At 35.1% G+C, this 22,944-nt stretch overlaps 1 protein-coding gene across 3 annotated transcripts in view; it reads right to left on the reverse strand.

Annotated features, from left to right (window-relative positions):
• Window positions 1–1,431: 1,431 nt before the first annotated feature.
• The window catches only part of LOC141449571 (uncharacterized), a 52,070-nt gene continuing 30,557 nt past the window's right edge, over window positions 1,432–22,944 (reverse strand). Inside the window, exons 1-3 of one of the 3 annotated variants that reach the window (XM_074119119.1) lie at window positions 4,772–5,098; window positions 4,276–4,369; window positions 1,432–2,158 (exon numbers count right to left, since the gene is read on the reverse strand). In XM_074119119.1, coding sequence (XP_073975220.1) covers window positions 1,487–2,158; window positions 4,276–4,287 — 684 coding nt within the window. In that variant the 5' untranslated portion in view covers window positions 4,288–4,369; window positions 4,772–5,098 and the 3' untranslated portion in view covers window positions 1,432–1,486. Of the gene's footprint in view, window positions 2,159–4,275; window positions 4,370–4,450; window positions 4,743–4,771; window positions 5,099–22,944 lie in introns of those variants that run through there. The other 2 variants (XM_074119117.1, XM_074119118.1) reach the window with 2 other exon arrangements.

Raw genomic sequence — 22,944 nt, forward strand, 5'->3', positions numbered from 1 at the left:
AAAACTTTTTTGGCTTAGAATAGTTTATTATTAACTGAAATGCATGCGTCTATTTATATTTTATGCATTAATTACTTTTTTGGCTGAAAGTTTTCTTTTTTGTTCAATTTTTTATGTAGTTGAATCAGTTTTATTGTAGCTGGAAAATTATTATTGTATATTTTTGATTTTAAAGCACGTCAACAACGTGAGGTTATTGGCTCCTGTAGCTTTTCTCAATCACTGCCGGTCTCCAAACAATGAGCTGTAAGAAGCTTCTAGAAAGAGAAAATTTAACGGCCTGCAGCTGCATTCGAATCAAGAGCTCCGCGTTCGAATTCAGTATACGCTAACCAATCAGCTTATTCCTTCCCTATTAATTATTGTATTTCTATTTAGATTATTAGATTTTAAAGAAACGAAAAGTTTATTTTTTCGAAAGAAAAAGATGTCTAAAAGTAGATTCACTTACAACTTTTCTAACGAAGCTGTGAATTCAGGACAATAAAAAAAAAAAAAAAAAAGATAAACTAGAAAAGGAAGATGAGATACCTTAAGACAAAACAATATGGTCTTCTTCCTTCAAATTTCATACACGTAGGTAAGAAAACTTTTAAACAACGGAGTGACTTTTATATAATAAAGTTTTACCATAAACTTCTTATTTGTGCGACACTTTTATAAAGTTCACTTCACCTAAATAAGGTGTGATATCTCTGTCGAGCCCTTTTTGATAAAGTTGTTAAAGATATTGATGATTTAAATTATTTCCCGCTCTTCCAAACGCCTTTAGTGTTTATTTTATGTAATTCTATCATTTCTGGTGATTTGTCCTTTTTTGTTCAGCCTCTGTCCAGCTTGTATCATTTATGGATGCAGTAACCTATGAAATGTAACCTAGCGTTTGGGCATAGAATCATAGAAAATTGGTGAATATGTTTTAAATATTAACAAAATCAAAATTTCCTTCATGAAACAGTTGAAAGAAACACCAAAATTATAGATAAAATGAAAACAAGTGGACTTGGCTAAAGATAGTATTGGATGGTAATCATTTTGTCGAGCAAGAGTCACGGCGTAGAAGTCCTGGATGGCTCTGTAGAGTTTCTCAAACTCCCTTCTTAGTGTAACTTACCCATACAAAGTAAAAACCCCTAAGGTTTTTAGGTAAATCAATCGATCCTTTTTTCCTATCTGCCTTGATTCAACTTGACTTTTTAGTCTATCGTATTTTATATTACTTGCAATTTATGAGTTATAAATTCATTTTGTGAATTCTCAGCATTTCGTCTGATTTCTGCTGCCATTACCTTAAAATATAGATATATTTCTCTTTTGTCCTACTCACTAAAGAAGTTTCAGATGAGCAGTTAGAAATGTAGATCGCCAAACCGAGAATTTTAAACTGGCTATGTTTTAGAGACAATGATAAATCAAAAAAATCAATGCATGTACAATTATCTTTATTCACAAATATTATACATTATGCAGTTGGAGAAGGAATCATTTACAGACTATACCTGAAGTAAGGTGTAACGAAAGAAGAAGAAACATAGGCTGGAGATTGAGCTACTGCAACTGGAGCGTGAGTTAGAGTTCTAGCCTCTACTACGACTGGTCTGCTCACGGGAACCACTGGCTTAACGACGGGTACTACGGGCTTAGCTACAGATACTACTGGAGTTTTTGCCACAGCTAGTGCAGGTTGAGCTACGACCGCTGTATTTACATTTTCTTCCTTGTGTACAACAGCGTTGAATCCATTGACAGAATCGGCAGTATAATCGACGGTTCTTCTAGAACCATCAGGTTCAACAAGAGAATAACTACCTTGAACCACATCGCCATCTCGTGACTCAACTTGACTCTTTGAGTCTCCAGTAAGTGCATCCTCTACTTGATATGCAAAGTTGTATTGTGGATGTGGATCGTATTCTTCTACTTCGGCCACTTTAGCTACGGTGGCTGTTGGAAGTGATTTTACTGCTACGGCAGAGAGTGGAGCATGGGCTTCAGCAACTGGTGCATGAGCGACGGCGACTGGAGCATGGGCGACAGCAACTGAAGTTTGTGCTACAACTGGAGTGTGTGCAACAGCGACTGGTGCATGTCCCAGGGTGGTGAAGAACTGAGGTGCAGCGCTGGCTGCCGCCAACAGCACGGAGAAGATGAATACTAGCTGGAACAGAAATTTAGGAATAAAGTAGCTGTAGCTCAGTATCCTGGGCAGACTTTCTAGTCACATTGCTGTTAATTAATTGTTTACAACTCCCAGGTTTGTTTTCATTATGCCTCCAAATTGACTCTTTTAATTTTATCTCAAAAACTGATAGAATAACGTTGTTAAAAACATGATAGAATATATATTTGAATTTTAGGATTATATAAATACAAATAATACGGAGCTCTATCGGGTGTTGGTGTTTTGATTGGAATATTGTACTCCACGGGTATTTTGATTAAAATATTGGACTCCACAAAGAACACAATCTATTTTGAGAATCTATATCAACTATAATCAAGTGGCAAGTAAGAGATTAAACAAGAGCATATACTGCTAAGGCAGGTAAAGCAGAATTTAGATCGATTTCTGCTTTTAGTTTTAAATTTATAACAAAGTAAAGAGTTTCTTGCTAAGTTTGAATTTTACTTTAAAGGCGTGATTTTTATAAAATGGAGATGAATCCAAGAGGTTGAAATGGCAGAGAGAATGCGTCTCCTTTTACCAAACTATAACGGGCACTGAATTTTCTCGAAAGCTCTGAATTTTTCTAGAACCATCAGATTCAACAAGAAAATAACTACCTTGAACCACATCGCCATCTCGTGACTCAACTTGACTCTTTGAGTTCATTTTTTTTCCAGAATCTCATGGATCAATGTTGTTATTTTCGTATAATATTTCAAAGTTATAACCTTCAAACGTTACTCTTACGACAAATGTTACGTTACGTACAGGGGTTTTTCTCAGTGACCAGTTTGGGTTCCACACCCTGGAGGAACATTTGGACAGCAGTTTGGTTAGCAACAGTCACTATAGAAACTCTGTAAAAACTTTGACTATAATCTAATATTTCTTTCTACATTCGCCTGCTAATAAAATCTAAGAAGAGTTTCTATTTCGACTGAAAGTAAAATAATCATTTATTTTCCAAGCGGGGCTAAACTTCCAGCCACCAATTATAGGAATCGAGAACAGACTGGTGGGTCTCATACAATACTATTCAACATCTATCAAACCAGATAAAATGTAACTACGCGTCTAACTGGGGATCTCCCACTAATTAGACCAAACTTACAGCCACTACATCAAAAACCCGTCCGCTCCCTCTTCTCTAGAAATTAGTTTTGAGTTCTGCTCAATTACCAAATTTGGGTTTTTAAAATTGGTCTGGTATGTGTGTGTTTGTGTACTAGCATAATTTTTGTAACGAATATCATAACAGCATAATAACGAATACATATCTACAAGCGTTTATACGTCATTGTATTATAATCTTTTTTCTAACTAATAAAAAATTGCTAAACACGGGATTCGTACTGTGCACCTCCCGCTTAAACTTCATAACACGTTTCCTAACCGCTAAACACCCGCGCTCCTGGATATCTAATATAATCCAATTAAATTGTTCAATCCATGGCCTAGATCTGAGTTATAATCCAGTACTATAATACATCTTAGCTTTATCGTGTCGCGTCTCTAACCGTTCGACTACTGTGGTGCTTTCATTTCGGTTTAATGTATGGTCGTACCATTTATTTAAAAATAAGAATGGGTGGACTTTTCAAGTTTTTGAGTTTTCATTATAATGGCCTAGGTTTCCACAAAAGTCCAGGAATAGAATCAATTTTATAAAAACTAGCACCATTAGGTGCTGCTTTCAAAGACATTTTTATTTGTGCATACCTCTATACAAAATGGAATCGCCCTTGCGATAGTAACAATCCAGCTTTTTTTGGAAAAATTTACTTTGCAGGATCCCAAGAAACCTCATCATACATGAATTGTATAATATATAACCAGGAATCTTAAGATAGTTTATGGATTTTGACAGAACGTGTTCTAGTGATGGATCACTAAGAGAAATATTAGGTTTATAATTATCGCGCTGTCCATAACCTCGCTTCGGCGGTGCATACGAGTATGCCTAAATTCGAACGATCTCACTAGATATTTTGTTCTTAAAGGCAAACATATACCTACATAGAACACATGCATGTATTTACTGCACAGCAACACTGCAAAAACAGCGTTACAGCAGAGAATAATATTACTTTAAATAACAATATACTTACAGAAACTTGCATATTGATGTTGGCAGTTGCTAACCGACTGTTTAAAACTTGAAGCAAGTTTGTAGCTTATATAGGGGCTCGGGATTGAAGATGTCTGTGAAAAAAAGAAAGAAAATGAAAATACTTGGGCGGGACATTATAGGTCTCTTCAGGACAACATCTTAATGGGCATAACCTGGTCAGCCGATTCTACATTAGAGGGGAGTGGAGGCAATACGACCTTCACCCTGGTGACCGTCGCAATATTTCTCTTCGGCTCACTAACGGATATCTTTGTCGCGGTTATATTCTACTAAGTTTTCATGAAAGTTAGGAAAGCACTTTAACGCTGCATCCGTGGAAATTATGCCTTAATTCAATCTAAAATTATTAGTTGAGAAGCCAGCCTAAAAACTTTAAGAGGCTATAATAAATGTTTTATAGAGCTCATCTGTTTATATCCAACATAGAAGTGTAAACCTAAAATATATCTGGATTTCCCAGCTGTGTATTGTACCATTTAACTGCATTGATCTTTCTGACTTGTTGGCCACACCTGATCTTCAGCAACTTAAAAATTAAAAAAGAAGTATTTCAATTTTCTTAGAAGATATTGACTTGCATAAATAGACCTCATTTCCGTTTAAAGCATTCTGCAGTATTGTTGAATATCAATGATCACAGTTTTATTTTGAGTAAAGATTTTAATCGTACAAAGTTACTGGCACCATGGTGATCCAGCTCAAAATTCATTACTGAAATAAGTATTGAAGGTTTGTCACGCAAAATAAATTTCAAAAAATCGAGTATCATCTCCAATATTCAACATCAGAAGACTTATTCCACGTTTTATTTTCCTGTCCGAAGTACACTCTATTAAGGCTTCGTTATTTGCTGTTTAAAACTACTAAGAAATTTTATTTTCCGTCCGATTATTGCTACAGAAAAAAAGACATCTGTTTTATTACTTTGTAGATTTAAAATTGTGATCATTTTTGTAAATTAATTATATTCTGTACAAAAAAAACTGTTATAGTAACCCACCAAAGGTTCCCTGTATCTTATTTTAAGGGGAACGTATAAAATACTGCAATCTATACAGTAAATCTATACCCTATCACTACCCTATTGATTCGTAATCTAACTATACATTCCATTTAAGCCAATAATCTTGTTTAATAACGTTATGCTCTTAATGGTTGCAAAAAGTTTGGTTCCTTAAATAATTGGTTCGAATTAGATCTTAAATTAATGTGTTAACTTGGCGATTTTTACAATTCTAGACAAACACATTTTTTTAGAGTAATTTCTATTAATAAAATGGTAGTAACTTTTATTTTTAAAGAAAGATCTTATTAATTTTTATCCAAGTTTTGAATGATAAATTAATCTCATCAACTTTTAAGAACCTACCGCTCTCTTTAAGAAGAAATAAGACTAAAATAAGACAGAAACTTCAGAGAAGGCATTAGTCTAATCCTCATCGTTTCTCTGCAAGACGGGAAGATGATCAGTCTTAATACAATTAACTCAACGCTAGATCGTTATCCTGGCTAGTAAGAAAATTGATTTAGTGCTTAGTATTTTAAACGGTTTACAATATTAGTTACATTTGATTTTTTAACCCGGGAAAGGTGAGCGCACTTTTGTACCATATCCGTTGGCTAGACAGTGTTTCCCTCACGTCTGATTTCCTTTCATTTTTAAGCTCTTATTCTTTATTTTCAGTATTAACTTTGAAAGATTAATAATTTAATCCAAGCATTTAATTCTTACAAAATTATTCAACAAAATTTAATTTAAATTCAGACATTTCAAAATTTCACAAAAATTATTTAGTTATATCCAGGGTGTTCATTTTAAGACGGCTCAAATGCATTTAATGCTTAAACGGTTCATCTGAGCGAAAAATTGTAGAGGAAAAATTTGTTGCCTGTCACCTCTAGTTTCAGAATATGTGACTTGATTATAGATTGCTGCCCGCATACGCGGCTGACGCGCGACCAAAAGTGAGGGTTCGCAGTTCACCCCCATTTTCATATACACAGTTTTAAAGAGTATAAAAAGAAACCAGAAACCGCAATTCGATATCTTCAAAATTAAAGGTGCTAGGCCATTTCAAAATCTGGTATTTTTAATCATATTTCAATTTTTTTAACTTGTTATCAAAGAGAAAGAAGAGCACGCGATAGGTCATTTTTATGTAATTTTTCATCCCCTTTCTACTAAAAATATTCCCAAGGCAGTAAAGCTAGTATTTCTCCTTATATCCGGAAATAAGTCGTTTTCCGAGTGATTTTTCTAAGAAAAATTAAATGTTAAGAGCTTAAGATGTTCTCAAGCATACACAAAATGGCTAAAAATTAATTTTACATCTGTTACAAACAAGAAGGTATAATTACTTTTTGGTAATTTTGGGATAGTTGCGTTTAATTACCAAAAAAATTGGAAACCTCCAGCCACATATTTAATTGATCAATATCTTTCATGTAAAGGTTCAAACTTATTGCTTAATTTATCAAATAATACACTTTACTCAACTTGTGAAGCATGTACTGTGCCTTCAAAGGTGCCTCCTCTGGCTAGCAAGCCAGGTTAGCCAGGAGGTTATCTTCTGCTCTCTGTATCTGAGGAGGCACCTTTGAAGGCACAGTACATGCTTCACAAGTTGAGTAAAGTGCATTATTTGATAAATCAAGGAATAAGTTTGATCCTTTATATGAAAGATATTGATCACTTAAATATGTGGCAGGAGGTTGCCACTTTTTTTTGGTAATTAAAGGCAACTCACCCAAAATCACCAAATAATTATTGAATCTTTTTGTTTGTAATAGATGTAAAATTAATTTTTAGCCATTTTGTGTATGCTTGAGAACATCTAAAGCTCTTAACATATGATTTTTCTTAGAAAAATCACCCGGAAAACGACTTTTTCCCCGATATTAAGAAAAATACTAGCTTCACTGCCTTAACAATATTTTTAGTAGAAAGGGGATGAAAAAATACATAAAAATGACCTATTGCGTGCTCTTCTTTCTCTTTGATAACAAGTTAAAAAAATTGAAATATGATTAAAAATACCAGATTTTGAAATGGCGTAGCACCTTTAATTTTGAAGATATGGAATTGCGGTTTCTGGTTTCTTTTTATACTCTTTAAAACTGTGTATAAGAAAATGGGGTGAACTGCGAACCCTCACTTTTGGTCGCGCGTCAGCCGCGTATGCGGGCAGGAATCTAAAATCAAGTCACATATTCTGAAACTAGAGTTGACGGGCAACAAATTTTTTCACTGCCATTTTTCGCTCAGATGAACCGTTTAAGCATGAAATGCATTTGAGCCGTCTTAAAATGAACACCCTGTATAATAATTATAAAAACTTAACTAATCCGCCCTTAATTAAGTGGTAAAAGGACAATATTTGCAAAATTCCAAAATCCTCGTCGATTTTGTAGTCATTGTGCAATGTTAATACTAACAACACATGTTTGTTCTCCTTGGGTTTGTAGGAAAGGACAGAATCGTTTGAAAAACCAAACAAGTATCTCCCATCTAATGACCCTTTCACATTCGAAAAAGATACTGTAATTGTTCTCAGTGAAAGCAAACCATAAAACAGAGAATGTCTTTGTTGAATGACAGAAATAACTAAATTGTGGTACATGAAGAGTATCGCTGCGAGGGATACTCCGCTGCGTATACTTTCCCGATTTTACATTGGAAATCAGACTGGTTACTAATCCAGAGGCTGTTGCCACGAGTATGATCGATTTGTCTCATCCTGTCTTTCAAATGTCTAAAGTGGACCAAATTTCAAAGAAAAATATTATGTTTTCAAGCAAATTTAAACTTGTATGTGGGAAATACACTACTCTGATTCCAGGCTTTAATACAAGGTTTATAAATCAGTTTAAACCGTATATTCTCTATAATAATTACCCAGAAATCCTCACATAGATTTAATAGACAGGCTATTTCCTGTCTATTTTAATAGACAAGAGATTTCCGAATGTTGATTAATTGATTGGAAGATACAATGCCTATTTCTACAACATGATACTGATCTAGAACACAATAATTCAACATACGAGTATGGTGGCTGTAGTTTGGGGGGTGCTAACAATTTTTCCAACCTGTACAAAATACATCACTTCAAAACTAACCAATCAAAATTAAGGCGACATGTTATGGACGCCAAATTCTGTTACTTAAATGTCACGTTACACATTGATCATGTCATATCGTATGCGACCGGCCCAATCGAACCAAAACACAACAATTTCCACACAATCCTCTCATATCAATCTTAAGCATTCATTCATTTGCAAACAAATCCTCCAAAATTCAGGAAAAAGAAGTGACCCAGGATTCAATCGTTGGAGAGTGAATTATACCAGAAGTGTCTTCGTTGGATGACTTCTCCAATTACGCTCATTACAAATGGCGATTATAAATCTTTTTTTAAACCGCAATTGTAAATGTGTCTAACTTCCAATCTTCAGTTTTACCAAAAATTCTCTCTGCCAAGCTTTTAGAAGAATTTGACTAGATCTTCGCTTAATAATTGTAGTGATCGACCCATTAAGTTATTGCTGCATCGGAATATGATTCTCAGTTTAATAAGTCCTTAACCAACGCATTAAACGATTTTAGCGCAGAATCGTCTTAATCAAAATTTCCGAGTTTGGTTTGTAATACTAACAGTCAGGGACGCACCACGAGTTTTGGGTGAGGGGAGATTTATTTAGAAAAGTAAATCCGCTTAGTTTTTCGTTTGAAAATTATCCTTTCACACAGCCCTCAAAAGCACTATCTACAGAGATTTTTTCTGAGAATATGTTTATAATGTAAATTAGATGACATTTTCTTGTTAATTATCATGAATAATTCACAGTCATTAATAAATAATTCTAATTACCTTAAGTTTATGTCTCTAGAATTTATTCGGACGTCCTCGTATTGATATTTAAGCGAAATAATAAAATTTCAACTTCTTGAGATTTGTTTGTTTTGTTTTTGAGCTCGTGGATACGTACAGATAGTCTTTTTCTCTCTTAAACAAAACTCAAAGACTGTTTAGAAAATGACTACTCTTTTCGGCAAAGGAGGACCCAAAATATTATAATATTTTTCTGAATATCCACTTCCAGAAATTTCGAGTTACGTTTAGTAAGAGAACATTTAAAAAAGGATCTAGACTTGTGGAAAATCAATCCGCCTTGGACTGATTGTACATTATTTGATTCTTTCATATTCTTTGATTATTATCAAAGATAATTGATTCATCTCTACTTTTCTGTAAAGCGTTGGTTCTATGTCCTTCTCAACAGCGTCTGGTAGCTTCCCAGGCCAGTGTATCTTCCTTGACCTTTGGTATCGTGGGCAGACGTACATTGAAAAATGCTGTAAAGATGAACATAAGTGCTGAATTTAATGAAATTATTTACATTGTGAATAAAGTTAAGTGATATTGCTATTGATAATTTTTTTGCTTAAATCTCAAAATATTTGGAAAAAACTAAAAATAACCACAAAACAAACATAAAAATATTGTCTAAAAACCTATTTGTTTATATCTTAGCGAAAAGAATTCCTGGGCATTCTGCAAAATTTTCATTAGCCTCAAAGCGTTTTTGCTGTCTAAAGTAGGGCCTAAGTTGTCTGCCGAAGCAACTCTTAGTTAAACCTCAGCTAGATCTATCTTATACATTTATTTTAATTCGAAGCACAGCAGCTGTGCTAGAACTGTTTGCCGTGATGAGCCTGCACATTGACATCGATGATTCGTTACTTAAGTGAGTGAGTAAGTAAGTGCTGCATTTAATGAAATAATTTACATTGTGATAAAGTTAAGTGATATTGTTTCTGTTTAAATCTCAAAATATTTGGAAAAAACTAAACTAGCCCAACCACCTCTCCTCGATGAGTGAAAATCTTGAATATTTCTTGTAAACCCCCCCTTTTTCGTAAAAGAGGCCTAGTTGTAGAAACATTCAGTAAGAAGTTTATTGAGCGAAATTATGCTAATAGTAGAAGCACTAGCATATTGTGGTAAGCCACCATGTGCCGTCAGAATGAGTACTCAAGTGAATTTTATGTATGAAAGCACTGTTACAAAAGTGGAAGGTACGAAAGAAGAAGTGGAAGACATATGATGGTGCGGAGAACTAAGCATCATGTTAGGAAGAGTGTAGGACTGTAAGTGTTATGGTGGTGAGTGGATGCTAGGCAATATAGTATGTATAGCCTAGGTACTAGCTGTAAAAGTACTACCGCAGGAACAGAACAAGGGTCAGTACTTAACTAGCAGACAATAGAAAAGAAAGAAAACCTTTGGACCAGTAATACCAACCTCTTTGGGTCATTTCCTGTTTCATTGTATGTGTACAAGTGGCCAACTGTTCAACCAACCCATTCTGTCTTCCCACCTAATTACGACCTTAACACCTTGTGTACTTCTACAAGCTTCCGTTTCACCCCAATGAAAATACGCAACTACTACCGCCCAGTCATTACATATTTTACACAAGAAAATGTAAACAATTCTTTCGTCTGGATTGTACGAACAATATTCGTTGCTTTGAAATCATTGCTATTTGTCTTTTTGTTGTTTTTTTTACTTTTCTTACTTTTCTTACTGCTTGTAAAAAAGAAGATATTTATTTATTAATTGTTTTTGTTCATTATTTCTTATGAGGGCTGGAAAAAGTCAACATATTGGTATCCACAGCTACTGTTAAAGAAGATATTGAAATCATGCAGGTTTTGGTCCGGAGTTTCCACCGGTTACCTGGATACATCCGTTTTGAAGTCTCCTGAGTAAAAAATAAATAAATTAAAAAAATAATAATAATTAGTTTACTACGAGTTCTAAATCTCTCTACTTCATAGTGTTGCTCTTACGTGCAACATAAATAATTATTCTGTGATAAGAGAACGATCTGATAATGTTTTTCGAACTGTATTGATGAAATCGGTAAAGTTCCATTGGAAATATTTCTTCTATTTTCTCTTAATTATTGCTTGCAAAAATTCATTATTTTGAAATTGATCTCATAGACAGTTTACTGAGATTTTAACAAAATCCAAGTTTTCTTATCAAATGTTAAACTTCAAAGTTAGTACCAATGAAAATTGTTTGTAAATTAATTTGACAATATTGAACGAATTTATAACATATATGTACATGTTGCGAATGAACAACATTATGCTCATTGATAATATTTTGTGTTTTTTGTTTTAACTTTTATTCTCTGTACCCAGTTTTATCTTGTTTTTACAATTCTCATGTCAATTGAATTGAATACGGTACAGTTCACAGAGGAAGATGGCACGAGAAAGAGTAATAATCCAGTAGAAGACATTATTATGTCATTAATCTTCCAGATAGAAGTGATGACAGTTTTTCTACCGATGATGAAGAATTCAGAAGAATTATGTTTCACTTACGCGAAGTTGTTCATTTAGAATTAATTATTCTTTTAGATGATGTATGAAGTCACAATAGAGTGAGTCTGGTAATCACCAAGAAACAAATTGATCTTCCGAATGACGTGAATAATTTTTTAATTAAAGATATACGAGGGTCGTTTGAAAAGTCCGTGCAAAAATAAAAACTACTTAATTTTTTGGGGTAAACCTTTTTTATTTTTCAACATAGTCTTCTTTTAGGCTTATACACTTCGTCCAACGCTGCTCTAGTTTGTTGATCCCTTCCGAATAATAGGATTGGTCCAAGTCTGAAAAATAGCCATTCGTTTCTGCAATCACCTCCTCGTTTGAATAAAATCTTTTTCCCGCCAGCCATTTCTTCATATTGGGGAACAAATAGTAGTCCGAGGGAGCCAAGTCTGGAGAATAGGGGGGATGTGAAACGAGTTGGAACCCTATTTCCATTAATTTTGCGACCACAACTGCTGAGGTGTGAGCTGGTGCGTTGTCGTGATGGGAAAGGACTTTTTTGTGGGCGTTTTTCTTGCAGCTCGGTTTTCAAACGGTCCAATAACGATGAATAATATGCACCTGTAATAGTTTTACCCTTTTCCAGATAGTCGATGAGGATTATTCCTTGCGAATCCCAAAAGACAGTCGCCATAATCTTTCCGGCCGAAGGAACGGTCTTCGCCTTTTTTGGCGCAGATTCCCCCTTGGTAACCCATTGTTTAGATTGTTCTTTGGTCTCAGGAGTGTAGTGATGTATCCATGTTTCATCCACAGTGACGAAACGACGCTTAAAGTCCTGCGGATTCTTCTGGAACAGCTGCAACACAACAACCGTCCTTGCAACACTTCAAACGATTTCGTTTTTGGTCAAGCGTGAGCAATCGCGGCACCCATCTTGCGGATAGCTTTGTCATGTCCAAATGTTGATGCAAAATATTATGTACCCGTTCATTCGAGATGCCCACAGCACTAGCAATCTCACGCACCTTCACTCTTCTGTCATCCATCACCATATCATGGATTTTATCAATGATTTCTGGAGTAGTAACCTCAACAGGGCGTCCAGAACGTTCAGCGTCACTTGTGCCCATATGGCCACTCCGAAAATTTTGAAACCACTTATAAACTGTTCTAATCGAAGGTGCAGAGTCACCATAATGTTTATCAAGCTTCTCTTTAGTCTCCTGAGGCGTTTTGCCTTTCATAAAGTAGTGTTTAATCAACACACGAAATTCTTTTTCGTCCATTTTTTAAAAATCACTCGACTTTCTCGATTCAAACGAATGCCAAACACAAAGAAATAGACCGATCTGGCTGAAACTTGGTGTGTGTTCTTCCATGAGATACTACTAACTAAACATAACCTCGATACGCGCCAGTAGTGCTATCTCACTGACTTTGCATGGACTTTTCAAACGACCCTTGTAATGTGTATGTTATGCTGTATCTAAGACAATGTATACAAAATACAAATCTTGGAGAATGTGAACTCGGTAATTATTTTAATTTTGAGGATCTCCTAACTCGCGAGGATTCAAAACTTTCATGGATGGAGACGAATCTTCCAAGATAGCAAGCAGGTAATTTGGTGAATGGTAAACAGTTCATCCAGGACCAAAATACTGCCCATATCCATTGATAATGACAAAATGATAAAACGAGCTCAGAATTATTGATATTTTGATGGTAATTTCATATATACTACTAAATTGGAATCTAATTATTACTGCTATATGGTAAAATATTAAATAAAAATAATAATTAAAAATTTAATTTTATTACTACATTATTTACTACATTAGAGGGTACACGGATGGCTCCAAGAGGGAAGAGGATGTGGGAGCGGGAGTGTGCGGGGTAAGCCAAAATGTAGGTTTTCGGTTAGCCTAGGAAAACTAGCTACTGTTTTTCAGGTTGAGCTAGCTGCAATTCGGTTCTGCGCTACCGAGATTGTTGGGCGAGGAATTATTAAATCTAAGGTCGTGACTTTTCTCGGATAGTCAGGCTGCTGTACGAGCTATTAGTACCTACCAGGTCAATTCTAGGCTGGTTTGGGACTGTCTGAGTGCCCTGAAGGAAATAAGTGACCAAAATAAGGTCTTTCTAGTGTGGGTACCTGGTCATTCAGGACATAAGGGAAACGAAGTGGCAGATTTATGGGCCCGGGAAGGCTCTGCGGGACACTTCGTTGGCCTGGAGCCCTGTTTTGGGGTCTTCAAGTGCCTTAAGTCTGCGGCCATTAACTTGTGGGTGCAGAGTAAGTCTCAAGAAATGGTGGCTCGCCACCACTGGGCAGAAGACAGGCGAAGGAGTTCATTAGAGGCAATATGCCGAGGCTGACTGCAGAATTAATCCGTCAAGGCCGCGTGGGGCTATAAGGATAATTGTAGGTCTATTAACCGGCCACTGCAGGCACAGAAAACACAAGCATCGCATGGGCCTGGCTGATGATAGCCTTTGTAGGATCTACCTGGTAGATGAGGAAACGGCACTGCACGTGTTGTGTCAGTGTGAGGGGCTTGCCTGGCTAAGGATGTTACTTCTCGGGGAGGAAAAACCAAGGTCTGTGAGCTTTACTCAGGAGTCGCTCTCCGGAATTAAGAGTCTAATTAAACGGACGGGTCTGGAGGGCGAGCTCTAAAGCTGGGGAGCCACAATAGATCCAAAGGGGTCGCAGTGGCGTAGGCCTTGAGGCCACCCTAATCTAATCTAATCTACTACATTAGAGAGCCTAATGTCCACCTACCAATTAGATGTTATGAACGGAAGCTGGAACACATACTTTACTATTAAACTCTTTTCTAACAAATAAAAAGTATCTTCGCGTGGGATAAGGCCTGGGGATCTCCACTAACAAATCCACCCTTAGAATAACGCATACTTTTACTAAATGCAATTATTTATTTAATATATTAGGCTTTTTATTATTATTATTATTATTAAAATTTGATTGATAAAAATGGCCATCAAAGTATTGTTAATATAAAAAAAATTCCACCAAAGGAAAGAAGGAAACGCAGATTTTAATTAAAAATTACCTTGTCACTGGCCATACCGCCATCTAATTAATTTTCCTGTCTAGGAATTTTCACAAAAGATCAAACTGAATTTATTAGTGCACTCCTGTTTTCCGACTAATTTAATTATTATTCTTTTATCTAGCCACTTCTTTTCTTTTTTGTAATTTCTGCTATTTCTTTTACTATTATTATTATTAATAATATAATTATTTATTTATTTGTTTTGTGCAATCACTTACAAAGAGTTGAGCTAATGAATACACAAGAAGATTAATACTTCCAAAAACAGAATAAGTAAAAAAAAAGAAACTTTCATTAAATGAATACTAATAAAAAATATAAATGAAACTGAATAAACTATAGACTAAACTGAATAAGATAACATAAAATTAAGATTAAATAGGCAAGTTACAATTAAATCAATAAATTCAATAAAGTTCGGCTCATCTTCTCAGACATTCTTTTAAATAAGTAATAACCTAATCTATATACAGGATGGCCACAGTTATATGCTCCACCCACTTTTTTTTTTAACGGCGGGAAATTTCGAAAAAATAAAAAACACGTATTTAATCATTTTTAGTCTAGTTTATTTTCAGTGATTGAACCATTTTTTTAAACCCCTGTATCTCGAGATACAGCATCCAACTTTTGTTTTTCAAATGGAACGTTATATTTTTTGTTGCATATTTTTGTAGTTTTTGAACTCCTAAAAACAACAAAAAAAAGTTTTTTGAAATCGGTTAGGTTTTTCAAAAGTTATGGGTATTTAAAATATGAAAATAAATTTCACTTTATTGTCAAAATTACGTTATTTTTTTTAAAGAATCTGTTCAAACTGGGCACAATCAACGGATAGGCAAACCAAAACTCTGGGACTCCCACGCTTTGCTTGTAGCAGCACTTATGGTGGCAAAGTCAAGATCTAGGCAGGCTAGAAGTATTCGACGTTCAGGTTGTTTTTTCTACAAACGTTTAGGTGGAGTTATAGGAAATCAACTAATCGGCCCATACTTCTACAGAGAGAACTTAACTGGTGAAAGATATCCAACTTCTTTTCAGAGACATTTTGCCAGTTCCGCTTGAAGATGTTCATCTACAACGTCGGATAGATATGTATTTTCAACAAGATGGTTGCCCGGCGAGAGTGGTTCGAGGTTAGCTGGGCAGAAATTTCCATGAAAAGTGCTTAAGGACTCATTGTCCCATCCAATGGCCACCTCTAAGCTAAGAGATGTGGTGTCTCTGGATGTTCTGAAAACAGCATATTTCGGCTTGTTCCAGTCCAAGCTGAGTTATGCACTGCTACTATGGGGAGCAGCCTCAGATGCAAAAATCATTTTTAAAATGCAGAAAAAGGCCTTACGGATGATGTTTTATAGTAGAAAAATGGACAGCTGCAAACCACTATTTAAGGAGAATAGAATATTAACATTACCGTCGTTATTTATTTATGCCAATATAATGCATATAAAGAACAACGAGAAAAATGTTTTAAGAAGTGATGAACATTCCTACAATTTAAGAAGCAAAAATGACTTACATTTGCCTAGACGGAGATTGTGTAGGTCTGACAAGGCGCCGGGCATGATGGCAGCCAGGATGTTCAACAAAATTCCACAATCAATAAGAAATACAGAGAAAAAGGAATTTCAGAAAATTATTAAAGACTTCTTATTGAATAATATGTTTTATAAAATAGAGGACTTCTTGTCAAGTAGATGGACTGTTACTCACTTCAAAGTTGAGTGAACTGAAGTAAATTGTACAAAGACATTGTTTGACGGATCATTTCAAAGTTCATTATAACTAGTTTATTGTGATTATTATGACGAGTCTATTGTATGTAAAACATATGTACAGGCAAAATAAAATATATTCTATTCTATTCTATTCTATTCTATATGCTCCACCCACTTTTAGATATGTATTTTCAACAAGATTGTTGCCCGGCACATAATGCGAGAGTGGTTCGAGGTTACCTGGACAGAAATTTCCATGAAAAGTGCTTAGGGACTCATTGTCCCATCCAATGTTGTTTTTAGGAGTTCAAAAACTACAAAAATATGCAACAAAAAATATAACGTTCCATTTGAAAAACAAAAGTTGGATGCTGTATCTCGAGATACAAGGGCTTAAAAAAATGGGTCAATCACTGAAAACTAAACTAGACTAAAAATGATTAAATAGGTGTTTTTTATTTTTTCGAAATTTCCCGCCGTTAAAAAAAAAAGTGGGTGGAGCATATAACTCTGGTCACCCTGTATGTAGCAAATCTTCATACACAAAATTGAGAGAAAAGTATTGGATTGAGTATATACTTATTGTGACTGATGTTTAAGAAATACTGTATTGAGCTGAAGTTCTTAACTGTGTAGATACTCTTGTTACTGCTAATGGTACTTTATGTTGAAAGTATTTTTCAGTTTGCAAACTGTAGTCATATAGACCATAATAGTAGAGACTAAAATTGGAGAGATTCAATATCTAAGTTCTTTAAATAAAGTTCATATTTGGACAGTACTATAGGGATTATTTTCTTAAAAACAACGGGATCTTCTATAGACAAGACATGTGCTTGATCTACACTCTGCAACAAAATCGAAAGCTGAGAGAACCAATTATACGATATTTGGGAATCGTATTTGGGAAATAATATAATTATTTATTTATTTTTTGTGTTGTTACACCAGCATTTGAAATGCTATAATTAACATTGATATTACTGAAACATACTCACTCCGAGGGCAGAAGTAGGCCAGCGGTAACACTAATTGCTCTCGCCACTCGATCAGGAAATCGCGATGCCACTGACGTTTTAATCTGGAATGGATGAGAGATGGCGGATCAAGGGATTAGGATGGGATTTTAGGGATTCGTGGAATTTTTTTCATAAGAGGATCGGGTTAATAGATTATTAAGTTATAATTTGATTATTATCAAAGATATTGATTCATCCACTTTACTGTATAGTCTTGTTCTAATTTCCTTCTCAACAGCTTCTGGTAGCTTCCCAGGCTGGTAAATCTTCCTCTACCTTTGACATCGTGGACAGACGTACATTGTAAAATGCTGTAGAGATGAACATAAGTGCTGCAGTTAATGAAATCATTTATTTTGTGAATAACGTCAAGTGATATTGTTATTGATTATTTCTGAATGTAATTTCTGCAATAATTTGACTATTTTTTTTTTTTTTTTTTTTTTTTTTTTTTTTTTTTTTTTTTTTTTTTTTTTTTGCATCAACAGCTGAGGTCATTAGCGCCCGGAGCTTTTTCCAGTGCACTGCCGGCCTCCGGACAGTGTTCTCTCGTTACAGACAACACTGTCCATCACCGGACAGTGAGCTGTAAGAAGCTCCTAGGAAGAGAAAATCTAAGGGTCAGCTGCTGGATTCGAACCCGGGACCTCCGCGTGGGAGTCCAGTATGCTAACCTCATAGCTAATCCCTTCCCTAATTTGACTATTATTATTATTAATATAATTATTTACTATTTTAATTATATTATAATTAATATAATTATTATTTGAGACTCGAAATATTTGGAAACAACTTAATAACCACCAAAAATAAAAAAAATAAAATAAAATAAATTATAATGTTGCCTAAAAACCTATTTGCTTATACGAGTATCTTTGGTATTCAGAAAGTTTAGGTGACTATTCACTAAAACATAACACACGGACCATTTCGGACCCTCGTTTATATCTTAATAAATGCAATATGCAAAAAGAATTCCTGAGCATCCCGCAAAATGTTCATCAGCCCCAGAGCCTATTTGCTGTCTGCAGAAGGCACTTGTCTGCCGAGGTAACTCTTAGTTAAACCTCAGCAAGATCTATCTTATACATTTGTTTTAATGCGAAGCACAGCTGCGATCCTTCCTAAACTTTTTAGCCGTGATGAGCCTGCACATTCTCGTCCAAGCGGATATTGACATCGATGACTCATCACTTCAGTCTCTAAATAAATCTAGCCTCAATAGTTTGGGTGCGGGGGTACACATCTATTCGTGATTATTTTCGAGTCCCAATACTCTTTTTGTGACCTTTCATTAATTAGTTCTCCTTTATCCGGAAGTACACCTTCAGCAGGTTTCCTAGATTTAAGGCGCTGTAGTTCCTGTCCAGTAGTTTGGAAAATAGGTAACCTATGGCTTAGACTTCTGAGAAACCTCTTCTCTGTGGCATAGGTTCACTATTTTCCCATCTTCAGTGACAACTGCACTCTACACATGCACTCGATTAGGAGTCACCTTGGTTCTTACGAATCAATCAAGCTGCTCGAGTTTGGTTTGTGACCATTTAGGTATTCTTAAGCTAATGTGAAGAAGGATATTTTGCCCAAGTGTTGCTGACTATTGAAGGATTATTAAAGGCTAATGTGAAGAAGGATATTTTGCCCAAGTGTTGCTGACTATTGAAGGATTATTAAAGCTTAAGTCACAAACCAAATATTTTTATAGTTAAGGATATTTTTTTAGTTTTGGACAGTTTGCGACAATGGCAGATATCCATTGCCCACTTGTTTGAAACGATATTTTCTAATAGTGTTCTGTTGTATTACGTACTACATGTAGCAAGTCTTGTGTTAGTGTAACGTAAACAAATTTAATTGTAATTTAAATCACAAGTCTTTGTATGTAATCGTGGAAAAGACATTGTTTTATCGTGTAGCCCATTTCTAGTTCCACGTTTATCGCTCTTCCAACAGCATTATCCGTTTTATCGCTGATTGTGCTGCCATATAGTAGCACACCAGGAGATTGTCATCTTAAACGCCCTATTTCGCTGCTTCATCCTTCTTTCATTGTCTTCAATACTCACTGAGATTTTTCCCAGTTTAAGGCAATGTTTTATTCAGTGCATTGCATTCAATGAATATTATTCATTCTTATTTCATGCAATTGTAGTCTGGTTTAACTTTAGATTAGCTCAACTAATCATCCTTCGTAATTAATCTAACTCTATCAACACTACGGAATCTCATTCTCTTGGTTTACACAATAAGTTTCTTAGAGTTTAGATTATTAATAGAAACATGCATTTTATAAAATTTTTATAAAGAATTTCTTTTTTTTTTTTTTTAACTGAGAGAACGTTTTCCCATTAGATATTCTGTCACATTGCTGATAATAATGATAGAATTTTGTGTATGACAGTAAATCTATTCTACCTGACAGAGAATCATTTGGAATATTTACAGATGACAACATGTACGTCGAAATAGAGTCTAGGCCATTAGGAAGTAAAAAATTCCTATCAGTTGAAATAATTTCATACTCACAAAGCAAAAGTGCATCAATGAGGTCGTAATGAACAATTAATTCATTGTAATTGTTTTTTGTTTTTAAACACATTTTCTGGGATTTTACTTAGTACAAAATATTGTTCATTGATTGTTAATCGAAAAAAATGCTGATAACTTATTTTCCTTACGCCAAAATAATAATAAGAAATTTTTTTGTTAAGAGTTAAGAGCAGATGTAATCGTGAAGATTCTCCATTTTGATTTTCCACTCTATATTCGTTTTGAGGTCCCATGAGTTCGAAGAAGTTGCTTTAAAAAAGGAGGGTTTGTATATCCCTTTCTTTCTCTGTTAAAATTGCAAAGATCATTTACAGATTTATTTACACCAAATTCTTGTATTAGAACAGGTTATAAACAAAGTTTAATTGACTTTCTTTGTCATAGTTTGACTTTGACTAAAAATATTATATTCAACCTTCCTAAAACAAAAACCTAGATTGTAAAGTAAGTAAGTAAAGTAATCGCCTATTTTTTCAGGGCTTAACGTCCAACTACCAATTCGGTGTCAAGGACGGAGGCGACTAGCAAACATACTTTACTGTAAATTTCTTTTATTAACCATTAAATAAAATCCAAGGCCTAAGACCGGGAATCGAACCCAGTACCACAATACATAGGTCTCGCTTCTAACCGCTCGGCTACTGTGGCGCTTACCAGATATATCATTAGTAAGGCCCAATTAGATCTATGAAAAACACCGGGTCAGTTAATGCTCAATTCTGTATAGTTCTACGTATACAGAACGGTTCTTCTTCTTCTTAACTGGCGCTACAACTCATGCAGAGTCTTGGCCTCCTCAAGACGTGCCCGCCAGGCGTCACTTTGCTGCGCAGCCGCCCTCCAGTTTCGGAATCCTAACATAGATGCAGTATCCTTTGCGCAGCTTTGGACTGTCTACCCTCCTGGATCCTTGTATGCTTCCTTCCAGCACTTTCTTAGGAACCTCATCTTCACTCATCCTAGCTATGTGTCCTGTCCATCGCAGTCTACCAAGCTTTATCACTTTTACTATATCAGGATCCGTGAAGAGAGTGTACAATTCCTGATTTTTCCTAATTCTCCAATTCGGTCCGTCGCGTGTAGGACCATAGATTCTACGGAGCACCTTCCGTTCAAAAAGTGAAAGGGCCCGTTCATCTGCCTTGGTCATCGCCCATGCTTCGGAACCATAACTCAGCACTGGTCGGATGAGGGTTTTGTAAAGAAGGGCTTTTGTGTCCCGAGAGATGAGTCTACTTATTTACATGCCTTACTAGGCCAAAGTAACATTTGTTAGCGGCCATGATCCTCTTTTTTTTATTTCTGAACCAACTTGGTTCTCACTGTTTACCAGTGACCCAAGATAAGTAAACTCATCAACCTTCTCAAATTTATAATGTGCGATGCTCAAGTGCTGCACTTGGGCGGTGGAGCCACATCCCGTGCGCATATACTTGGTCTTCGCTTCATTAATTACCAGTCCTAGTTTGCTGAGGCTGCTGCTTCTAGGGACAGAAACGCTTCCTTCATGGCATATATAGTTCTATACAGAACGGTTACTTACGAAAATTCCATACTAGTCCAAAATTCTTGACTTCAAGTTTTTAGTCAATAAAACATTAATAGCAACATTTCAAAGAGTTAATATAATTATAACACTTTAATTATTTAATGACAGAAACTATTTGTTCCATGAGACAGAATATAGAAATTCCTAGACGTTTATTCGATCAGTCGAGCTATTGAATAAAAGCCAATGAAACTTGTCGAATAAATATTTTATTATTTCTATCTCTTTTACTTTTATATTTATATAAAATATCATGTCTTCTTGATGCATATTAAAGGAAATATATAGACACATTAACGGAACATTTTTTAGTAGTATACTTCTTACATCGGGTTTCTTCCAAGAAAAAAACAATCTTCGGGAAGACACACCTTGTTACAAGACGCTAATTCTAAAAAAGTATAATAATGTATGATGACCAGCAAAAGAAAAAATAAATCTAAAACGAGTCCACTTGTTGAAATGCCAAGGCCGGCCGACCTGTTAGTTTCATCTTCCTAAACGTCTGCTGAGGACGGGGTCATCATTAATCTTTGTAACCTACAGAAGCTCTAAATACTAATTACATAATATAATACAAATTAAGGCTACCTACTTGTTAAAATTTAATATTTTTTTCGTGAAATAATTAATAACTGTTTACCTCTCTTGTAAACGTATTTAACTTAAAAGTAAATAAGAATTGGTTGCTGGTATTTTCACCTTTCAAGGAGGGGAATCCATTTTTGGACTTCCTTGGCCTTTTTTATGGAGACATTCTGCGAAGATCTCCATTCCATTACTTCCATTTTTTTTTGCTATTTTGCTGATCGATGACAACAAATATTCCCATTTCCATCATGAAGCCTTCATACTCCCCAATCAGTCTCTCTTTTCTGAATTTATCTTCTCAAATCGTGCTATTCAAACGATCGAATTGAAATTTGATGAAAATGTCTCAGCTATAAATTTAAGTTTGAACGGCTCATAAAAAGCTGATATTCGAATGAATTCCGGCAGGATTAGATGTCGAAATTTTATTTGAAGTTCTTTTTTGCTCCATTTTTGAATAACTACATCAAAGCTTTGCAATCATTTACGTTTCATTATGGACAGATTTTCAAGCTTACTGTAATAGAAGGAATGTCCGAGTGGATAAGGAAAACATAAGATGTTGCAGGTAAGCCGATGGACGTGATGAACAGAGCATTTGATCATTGCAAGTTATGATTGAGATCTTTCCGTAAAGGTTAAATACATCTAAAATTCTAATTTTTGGAAGGTTAAATACATCTAAAATTCTAATTTTTGGAAGGTTAAATACATCTAAAATTCTAATTTTTGGAAGGTTAAATACATCTAAAATTCTAATTTTTGGAAGGTTAAAT

This window comes from Rhodnius prolixus, unplaced genomic scaffold, assembly GCF_049639745.1.
Source record: "Rhodnius prolixus isolate KJV_2025 unplaced genomic scaffold, Rpr scaffold_2, whole genome shotgun sequence".
NCBI lineage: Eukaryota > Metazoa > Arthropoda > Insecta > Hemiptera > Reduviidae > Rhodnius > Rhodnius prolixus.